Raw genomic sequence first — 10000 nt, 5'->3', positions numbered from 1 at the left:
TCTATCAATACTTCCTCCCACTTTATCGTCTCTAAATTCTTCATTTGCAAAATCATCGACACTTGCAGTGGGATTGATACATTATGGTTTGGTTTGGTGGGGCCCCAACGTTGTTTCACCTTTACAATGTAAAGATGTTTTAAGTTATCGAACGCAACTGGCTGCATCTGGGATTCAGCGGTGCAGCTTCCGGATTGAAAAAGTACATTAGATTCGCCTGTAAATGTCCGCAGCAGTGGCATTTCTATCCCGATGTTTAGTATGGAAGCAAATGTAACATTCTCCACCGAACTACTGCGAAGAATTATCAAACCATCCTGCACAAACGGTTCCCGAGCGACATGGCGTAGATTCAGCGTACCAAGTTGCTGCATCAACGGTAATGCCGCGGCTAGTACAGGTAACACTCGCTGCGTCAAGAAAGTGGTAAGGCTAAGATCCAGCGAGACCAAATTAGCAGTAATTTTCGGATGAATAGTCTTCCATAGCGCTGGGAAGTCATCAGAGCTGTATCTATCAACGCGATAAGTTAGGTTTCGGACGCACCATTTCGAGTGCGTGATCATATCCATTACGTCCTTGATCGCCTCCTGCGCCTTCACTTTTCGTTGGAGTTTGTATACCTTGTGCAATTTCGATGATCTTCCAAGATATTCAACGCATATCGGATAAGCAGCAAGTACCTTCGACGTCACATCAAAGTTGAGAACAAATCGCGCAGCGTACTGGCTTGTAAAGATGATGTTATACCATCGTTGAGATGTTCGCGATGCATTTTTAATAGTGTCCAGATCCAGCAGATCGAATATCATACAAAGTACCTGTAGCGAGAGCAAGCAACAGGTGAAAACGGGTTGCTACGAGCATAAAGGTTCCCTCTTACCTCAGCCGGTAGCTTATCGATATAATTCGTCTCGTCGCGCGCGTCAGCGCCGTTTTCGGGATCCACCGACATATTTCTCAGCTTTGCTTCGTTTGCACCAGAACAGTTTTCACCAAAACGCGTCCGAATTCGTCTAGCGTACACCTTTGAACAAGAATTTTCGCGAATTCCGTGCCAACTGCGATTGCCGCGCTTTTAAGTGGAAACGTCAAACGCTAATTAATGATCGCCGCCCCCAATTGACCCTGATCGCCAGTAAACGGTCGGAAAACGAGCGAAGGAAAAATAATTGCGAACACTACTTTTCCTGTTAGGAAATGAAATTATCTCTAGGTAGTTTTTCGCATAAAAAACCATGCGTCTTAAAATTATCCAGCATAAAAGAATCCAAAGGAGATTACATACATTTTGGTGTTTATTTAGAGCATATTGCACTGTCAATGTTATCTAAATATACGCCTATCTGATGTAATCGTCTCAGGTGTTCGCTATCGCTCTACGGAAATAGATACCTCTACGGAAACGACCAGTGTTTGCCCTTTTCGGCTACTAGCAGTAGAAGGGCAGTATAATTTCTTGTCCACATCTTCACGTATCTATATTACGGAACAGGAGAATTCTTCGCGCCAAATTTCACCGCTTCGTTAATTCAGAAAAATTAGGTTTCCGATGCTAATTTGCAACGCTATTTATTTAATGTTGGGGAATAGATATACGCAACAATATCCTGCAGTAACTCATTCGACAAAACCCCCCCGTATGGCTCCCTTGCACATACAGCTCAGGGGAAAAAGAATTTCGGGCTGGCCGCGAAGAAACACTTTAGCAGCAGATAGGCGACCTCACATCTGTCGTCAACGTTATCGGCCGCGTTACGGCATGCATTAAGTCCGACCCGAAACGGTTCCCTGTACTCGCTGGGTAGCATATTTATCTGCCGGACGGCCGCATCGTAGTTGAGCTTTCCTCGTCTCGACTGTGGTAGGATCCCAGATCCCAGTTCCGGTGATTCGAAAATTGGAAAACAAAATTTTATTAGATGAAAAGTACTTAACGAACCAAGCCCCGGAAGTATCCGGAGGAAAACGTACCGTTTGCGTGAGGTCCATTAGGCAGGCAATGTAGCACTGAAAGAAGAATCGATCGCGGTATCATTAGATCCGTTGCCACGCGTAACACACATTTCGTTTCGGATTTTATCTACCAACCTTGAACTCTCTGTCCTCGGGAAACACACCACGACGGGGATTGTTGGCCATATCTGTTACAGAAGATACAACCGATCCAGACTTAGCAAAAGCGAGCTGCACTTTGTTCACTCACCACGAACCGCTTTCGCTTTACCTTCAGTAATGTTGTGGCGCGAAAGGCAATTCTGACGCATGCCATGTGCTATCACATCCATATCTTCCACGGTGAGGCTGTTACTGTGTACCAGCTGTTCGGCGGCCACCGATATCACCGCACCAAAAGCCCAGATGATCATGGCGATCTTCTTTACCGGCACTGCTTTCGACGCCATCATGTCTCACTGAACGATCGGTTACGAGCGTTGCCTATAAACTGCAGTATAGCTATTCCGCCTGGAGCAAATAAATGATTTCCAGAGGGAAAACCAAACCTACCCCCGTGACACGAAACAATCAATTAATCGCTACCGGGACTGGTGCTCTGGGTGGAAACTATCGAATCATCCAGCACCTTCGTAATGATTGGCCCCGATGACTCGCCACTTTATGGACCATGTTGTCGGGCATGTATCGTCTACTATATCGGCGTGCACACTCGCGCTAGTCTAGTGAGGCTCATTGCTGGCTGTGCACTCCATTTTTCAGGCGGCCCTTAAACGTGGCCACCGTGCGTTAATTGTTTGTCGGATAATAAGGGTGTGCGCGACATTGCTACTTTAGGTGCTGATGGCTTAAAAGAAAGGTTTACTAAACAAACAAAAAAGCACACGATGACAAACTGCGTGGGACATTGCATCGAAGGCGCAGATCATTCTAAAATGATGGAATTATTATCAGATTATTATAAAAGGTGGTGGTGGCTCAGGGTAATCAAAGCGTGCAGCGTTTTTAGTTTTAGATGAACTACCACTATGCTAGAATGATATTAAATGGAACTCGCCAATCCACAGTCAAATTCAAATCGAAATCTGTTTAGTCACGACGACTGCTCCGTACCGCTTGCACCTTATATACCAAGATCTCGCCAATGAAGCAAACGCTGGACAGCAAGAGCCCGGAAAAGAGGATAAAAAACACTCCTAAAAAGTGGTCCACTGAAAGCCGGATGGGTTCATGATCGGGATCGCGGAGCCGTGCATTCGCAATGTTACGCTGTATGCCCAAACCGACGTGTCGTATGACGGACTGAAAGGAATTAGAGTAGATTAGTATTTACCAGCGAATGATGACCGGAACCCACCGTTAATTCCCAGTAGTGGAAGATGCCACTCTGGTGAAGGGCCAGAAGGAGCGCATCAAGAGGGGCTCGCAACGGCCACACTTTGCGACACGCACCGACGGTAAACTCGTTGAAAACGTCCTCGCGAAGTGGTTGAAGCCTTAACGAAGCATTCCAGGTGATGCGCGACCCGTAACCATAGTTACCGAACTGGAGCCGCTCGTAAACGTAGCCCATGCGCCGATCGGTGAACGGTAGCCGTGCAACCGCTTCGTCGTCGTTATCGTGTACCACGAAGCTATCGCGGATGCGCACCAGGTCCGGTTGGGTGGTACCGGCCAGCGTATTCATCCACGCCTCGGTACCACCGGTCCAGTGCATGCCGTTGGCTACAAAGTCCGCCACTGTGTCGATCGATCGCTCGTACTGTGGCAACGTCAGCAAGCTGGCCAGTGCTCCGGCGTAGCTATTCTCAATCATAAACCCACCGAAGAGCAGTGCCACGAGAAGGATCAAACCGGCCACTAGCCGATCGTAGCGTACACCAAGCGATTGACCAACGTGCAGCTTGAAAATAACGAACAGGGCGTCCAGAAGGGAGAAGCACTCGTACTCCTCCCTAACCGAGATCACTCGCATGGCAAGCCGGCTATGGGCACACTCAATCAGGTAGATAGCTCCGGTACCGGCCGCGAATGCTAGTCCCACCATAAGCCACATATTAGACGGGAAGCTTCGAAACGGTGTCTGCCAGAACGGTAAAAGCTGTGGTTTCGGTACCAAGCAGGACACATGGGCAGCCTCGATCGGCATAGTGAGTGAGGCCACCTGAAACCAGGATTCCCTAGAACAATCCATAGTGGCCGCCATTAGGGAGGGCTTCATTCGTCCATCGGATACTACCGTCTACGACGTACCACGTGTACAGGGCAGCGAGTACCAGGTCGGCCCGTCGATTCACGATGTTCCCAATCAGCCCAGTAGCGGAACCATTTGGTTCTACCGTTCCCCAATCGGTTTCGATCACTAGGAAAAGGGGGGAGAGAGAAAATCATTAATGTGAAATTCGTAAACGATCAACTGTAATAGCGCGCTTCTTACTTATCTCCACGGTGCAGTTGTGACGCCGGCATAACTCAAGTATTAACAGAAACTCGAATCCCGCAAGTTGAACCGTCCGAGGTCTGCTATCACCAACAACGTCCGCATTACCCTGTCCAGGTGGCTAAGTAAAGATAGAGACGAAAATCTCGCAAACATGTAAATGTATCACTCAGCTAGTACCCACCCCATTTATCACTTTTCTTACCACTTCCTGCCACATCGCGTACGGTGGATAGGACGCGGTCGTCACGCGGATACGCCTGCCATGGAGGTTCTGCAGTCGGTCGGGAAAATAACTTTCAAGCAGCCTGCTACTGTTACTCGCCATTGATGGAACACGCTCGATTGGTATTTCATCGATCAACCGGAAGTCGCTCGCACTCCCTGCTACCAGCTCGATCGTATGCAACCCGATAACCGCACTCGTAACATTCGGCACGATCAACAGAACGTTCACGAGCTGCTGCAGGGCATCGCGATGAGGTAGCAATGTGCGGCGCATTTTCCCGTCCAACTGCGACACGATGGCAATCAATCGTTTGTTGGGAATCCGCTGCAGGGATCGTTGGTGTGCTGCATGAAATTGCTCTAGCCATGGTAGCAGCGCCAGCTCACTGACGATGAATCCACCGCAACCGGCTTCGATGGCGGCATGAAGATCGTTGACATCCAGTTCGTTACTCTGCTGCACCGACGTCGTAGCTAATGATAGATAAGGAACAACCGCTGGCGATCTTCCTTCGTACCGAATATCTTCACCTAGACTGCGAACAAGGCACACACTCTGGTAATCGCTGGAATAGGGCGAAGATCCGAGCAAACTTCCCAGTAGTAGCGCCAGAGCGCGTCCCATGAAAGTCGGTGCTAGCAGAATATCCATTCCGGGTCACAACGCTGGGATAAGGCTCCAGTCTTAATACCATCATCGATGCGAGCGTATCCTTTTTATACAAATCCATAGTGGTGCCACTGAGTCCTGGGCCCCGGTGGGCCGCACGTATCAACGCGTGTCCTCGCGATGCCCGTAAATTGATGTGCAAACTTGGCAATTCCCGCCAACCCAGAGCCCTGCTATACCTATCCCAGGACCAAACGCGTGGTTACGCAAAAGTATGCGTACGTTACGAAATCAGTAAATGCGAATGGATGATGTAAACGCGTGAACAATGTGAATCCCTTATCCTGGCGAGTCGTCGCTGCTGCTTAGAATCGATCTGGAAGGAAGAGTTTGTTCGAGAAATTGCGTATGATATCGTTGGTGCAGTCTATGCAATTATTAATGTTTATAAAAGGCTCAAGAACCATCGGCAACGATGCAAAAAGGACAATCAATTGCTTAGTGACTTCGCGGCATTTATTAAATATTCGCTTCTTATCAACTACTTTTTAATGTGACAATAGTGGTTCGGGCTTAATGGTACATCCCCAGAAGAATCATTGTAATTTTGCTTTTCTATGAATGTATAAATAGGCAATGCTTGTTGGAAATTAGCTAAATAAACTAAATGTTTGGAATAGAAATTATTTGTCCATAAATTTCACTCTAATTAACGAGTCATTAATTATTTTTGTGATTGAGAAGTTTGAATTCCCTTTTTGGTAGCACCTAAAAAAATGTATTTGAACTAATATGATCATGTAAGATGTGATTAGTGATCTTTCAAATTACTCACTTGTTGCCCGAGACTTCCAGCAAAACGTAAAACTTCTACCGCTAATCCCAGAATTCGAAGCATGGTTTCAATGTAAATTGAGACCAGAACTGCTCCAACCGCCTACCATATCGGAACCACAACAGCTCTCCCAGAAACACAGCACTTGATGAGGAGAGCCCGACAGTAAAGATAAGCAGCGCTCCGCTTATGTTCGAGATCCGCAACGGTGTGCACTCGTCGCCGCCACTGTCTCGTGAATAGCGAATGATTTGCTGCGACTCGAGGCTGAGAAACCGGATCACGCCGATAAACTCCCAGTGGGCCAGTATGCCGAACGCTTTTAAATCCATCACCATCCGGTCGAAACGGGCCCGTGCCGGCCATGTCTTCGTACACATACCGATCACCGACTCCCAGTACACATCATCCGTCAGCATCTGGCGGCCCTTCATCGATTCGATGCTCATCGGTGGGTAGGCAAAGTGACCATACTCCATTCGCTCGACAATGATGGCCACATCCCGATCGCTGGCATGCCGTGCGATCGTTTCTTCATCCCACTCGCGGAACGTTTTCAGCAGTGTTAGCATATCGGGCTGGTAAGCGCGCAGGATCGAGTAGATCCAGGAAACGGTAACACCGATCCACGGCATGCGCGCTTCTGCCAGCTCGTGCACATTATTAACGCACGGTTCATACTGCGGTACGATCATTGTGCTGGCCAGTCCACCGTTGTAGCTACTTCCGATCATGAAACCGGCAAACATGAGCGTTCCAAAGAGGAGACACGATGCAGTCAGCTCGTTCGGCATCGGTACCGACTGTTCCATGAAGAATCCGATCATCACCAACACCGCATCGCTTAAGGTGTACCGTAGCACGTTGGATAAGTTGAGGATCTGTTGGCGGATGCGTGCCACGATGAGCACGGTCACGGCCCCGGTAAGAAAAGCTAGCGCAACGGCACTCCAAAGCGGACCGCTGAAGGAGAGAAATGGCGTTCGCCAGTTGGCTATTACATGAGGCTTCGCCACAATGCAGGTACAGCCGGATCTCGAGTGGACGGCACTGAACGCCAGATACTGGAAGCTACTGTACCAGGTGTAGAGGCCCCCGAAGGCGATATCAACCTGATGTTCCGCCGGTGCACCAATCAGTCCGACCTTGGTGCCATTGTCGTATACCGTTCCCCATTCCGATGCTGCCAAGAGAGCGATATTGTATTGAAGATCAAACATTGTAAACGGATGGTCAGCGGTGGCCACTACTTACCCATCATTATCTCCGTGGTACAGTTCGCAATCTCGCAGAATAACACGACTAGCCACAGTTCAGTACCATCGATCTGGGCAGACACATTTGGCTTCGATGGTAGAATATAGCGTCCATTTCCCTCTCCAAGAGGCTGCAAATGATTGTTTCGAATCAATATACCTGCTAATTGTGAGTTCATTTCAATCCTACCACATCAACAACGTGAACGTTCGGTAAATAAGGTACCGTGCCGAGCCTTAACCGTCTACCATTCATGTTTGCGAATTTATCGGGAAAATGGTCGACTGTGGGATCAGCGTTAGGTTCTGTGGGATTTTCGACGCCAACCCCTGCCAATGCTATCGTCTCTATTAACCGCGGTACTATGGTTACCGGAGCACCATCGTAAATGTCTAGAGTGTGTAGCTCGACATACAGTTTCTTCGGATCACTTGTAAGGGATGGGAGAAACAATAAAATATCTGGAATTTCTGTAAAATCATATACGGGGTTGAATCATCTTTGCTTGTCTATTTACACATACACATTTTGCTTACCCTCAATAACGAGCGTTTCGGAAATGGTACGGAACACGGACGAGTTTGGTTGCAGTAGAATAATTAACCGCTTCTCCATCGACCGCTGCACAGCACCATCATGCACCGGCAGAAACGAATCGAAAAATGCACCCGCGGTTTGTTCGGTAGCGATGAAAGCCTTCAAACGGTAACAGAAATAATCAGCCGTTGTACAGGATAAGATGCCATTATTTCTTTCACTTTGATTCCGAAGCTTACCTGGCATCCTGAATCTACGCCGTTCAGAAGATGCTGGTCGAAATTGTCATCCGCAGTATATTCGATCACAACCGTTGGTATATCAACTGATAAGTAGTTTAGAGCATGATCGTCAATGCGTGATTTGAGCAAACAAATGGCGAAGTAGTGAGCCAAATACCGTAAAACGAGGTGGTTTAGCAAGAAACCAAGGCTGGCACTATACTCAGGATTTCCTACGGGATCTTCCCTCGAATCGGTGATGACCAACGACATAATTGAGAATGATTGTCTTGCTTTGGAGTGCGATTCCTTTTATAACGAAACCACTATTCTGGGGAAGAAAGAAAAACCAATTCCGTGGATGGACAAAGGAAATCAACAAATGAATTAAATGATTGCCTCTTCTGATCAAGAATGTATAACTGTTTCTCTAGTCCAAAAACAAATATCTTTCCAATGGAACTGCAAAGCACCAATCATGTTTACCGTATTCGGATTGCACCAATGCAAATATTAAACAAACACGGGTTTGTATGGTTTGCGAGGAATCTTTTATTCATAATCTTGTTTATCGTACCTTGAAACCATCGCTGGTTTCACTTACCAACCATCCATCGATTGCTTGCAGACAGTCCTGAAACGTAAGCGGAAAAGAATACATGTTACTGCTGATCGAAAATGGATTTCCGTTAAGTTAAATCAGTCTTAAAGATTTGTTCAATCAGGTGCCATTAGCATCTCTCGCTAAACTTTAAAATATCAAACTACTACAAAACGTAGCAGTGTGGTTGACATCGTTACAAAGTTTTGCCTCAGTCTCGTCATCTAGTTTCATCATTTTGAATACAAATAGGATAATACTGGTACTATAATCTCTCCACAAACCGGCCAATAACTTACCATATACGATGCGATGCTGTACAAATTGCCAGATTATGTCGTACGTATGAACTCATTCGCTTCTGAAATCAAGAGTTGTTGAAATAATAATGATTAGTACAAAGAGTAACTGGGTTACATTTAGTTAAAGATTGAGAGATTTGTAATCAGATGCCAATAACATCTGCGGTCAAACTTCTAAAACATCAAATCATTGCAGAACGCAACGATATGGCTGATGTTGAGGCGAAGTTTGTCCTCAGTCTCGTCATCTAGTTTCATCATGAATGTTCAAAAGGGGAGCAGCTAAAGGCAAGATAGGACGGTGGCAAGTAGCATAACACTTACCTACAACATATGTGCCTGTGGTCAATCAAATCCCGTCCAAGATTGATGTCTGGAAGAAGCATAACAAATACAAATTTAAAATATGTGCTTCGAAATATACAATAAATATGTTTAACAACATGTTATCAGTGCTTAAAATATAATGCGTAGGTATTAAGGAACAAGCTTTCTTCATGTATGTATCAAAGAGAGCTGAGTAGAAGTCATCATACAAGACGATAGTTTAATTTGCTTGTAAAAAATATTTTCAATATTCACCTTTCATTTCCATGTTCATGTTACGCTTCGTTCGTATCCATTATCCAAAAATAAACCTTTTGGATGAACGCAATGCTACAAAACAGATAAAATAAGCTACGTTAGAATATTTCAAGGTGAAGAACATAATTATTAAAAGAATTACTATCAGTGCTTAAAGTATAATGCGTAGGTATTAAGGAACAAGCTTTCTTCATGTATGTATCAAAGAGAGCTGAGTAGAAGTCATCATAGAAAACTATATTCTTTATATACACAATATTTATAATATTCACCTTTTGTTTCCAAGTGTATGATTTGCTTTGCGATCGAATCCATAATCCAAATGTATGCCATTAGGAAGCGCACAATACTAGAAAAGGATCAACAAGACAGGAAATATTCGGTTAGCATACTTTTAGATAAAGAACTTAATTTTAATAATAATTTCA

The 10000-nt window shown here is 45.8% G+C and overlaps 4 protein-coding genes across 4 annotated transcripts in view; all 4 read right to left on the bottom strand.

Moving 5' to 3' along the window:
- Positions 1–1063, bottom strand: part of LOC126568902 (uncharacterized) — a 1909-nt gene extending 846 nt beyond the window's left edge. Inside the window, exons 1-2 of the mRNA XM_050225585.1 lie at positions 884–1063; positions 1–821 (exon numbers count right to left, since the gene is read on the bottom strand). The exon at positions 1–821 is cut by the window's left edge and continues 846 nt beyond it. Coding sequence (XP_050081542.1) covers positions 1–821; positions 884–955 — 893 coding nt within the window. The 5' untranslated portion in view covers positions 956–1063. The remainder of the gene's footprint in view (positions 822–883) is intronic.
- Positions 1064–1407: 344 nt separating this feature from the next.
- LOC126581664 (general odorant-binding protein 72-like) lies at positions 1408–2419 on the bottom strand. The gene is made up of 4 exons (XM_050245479.1): positions 2228–2419; positions 2092–2144; positions 1975–2010; positions 1408–1859 (listed from the first exon to the last, which is right to left on the bottom strand). The coding sequence occupies exons 1-4, from the start codon at positions 2406–2408 to the stop codon at positions 1665–1667; spliced, it is 465 nt and encodes a 154-aa protein (XP_050101436.1). The 5' UTR covers positions 2409–2419; the 3' UTR covers positions 1408–1664.
- Positions 2420–3268: 849 nt separating this feature from the next.
- On the bottom strand, positions 3269–5276 carry LOC126572643 (uncharacterized). Its single transcript, XM_050232125.1, has 4 exons — positions 4602–5276; positions 4394–4517; positions 4210–4318; positions 3269–4136 (listed from the first exon to the last, which is right to left on the bottom strand). The coding sequence occupies exons 1-4, from the start codon at positions 5274–5276 to the stop codon at positions 3269–3271; spliced, it is 1776 nt and encodes a 591-aa protein (XP_050088082.1).
- Positions 5277–5792: 516 nt separating this feature from the next.
- LOC126572640 (uncharacterized) lies at positions 5793–8357 on the bottom strand. The gene is made up of 6 exons (XM_050232110.1): positions 8103–8357; positions 7863–8022; positions 7516–7796; positions 7324–7456; positions 6070–7252; positions 5793–6002 (listed from the first exon to the last, which is right to left on the bottom strand). Exons 1-5 carry the CDS (start codon positions 8355–8357, stop codon positions 6111–6113), a joined length of 1971 nt encoding a protein of 656 aa, XP_050088067.1. The 3' UTR covers positions 5793–6002; positions 6070–6110.
- Positions 8358–10000: the final 1643 nt, after the last annotated feature.

The sequence above is a fragment of the Anopheles aquasalis genome, chromosome 2 (assembly GCF_943734665.1).
Source record: "Anopheles aquasalis chromosome 2, idAnoAquaMG_Q_19, whole genome shotgun sequence".
Lineage (NCBI taxonomy): Eukaryota > Metazoa > Arthropoda > Insecta > Diptera > Culicidae > Anopheles > Anopheles aquasalis.
This window is presented reverse-complemented; position numbering and strand designations above follow the sequence as displayed.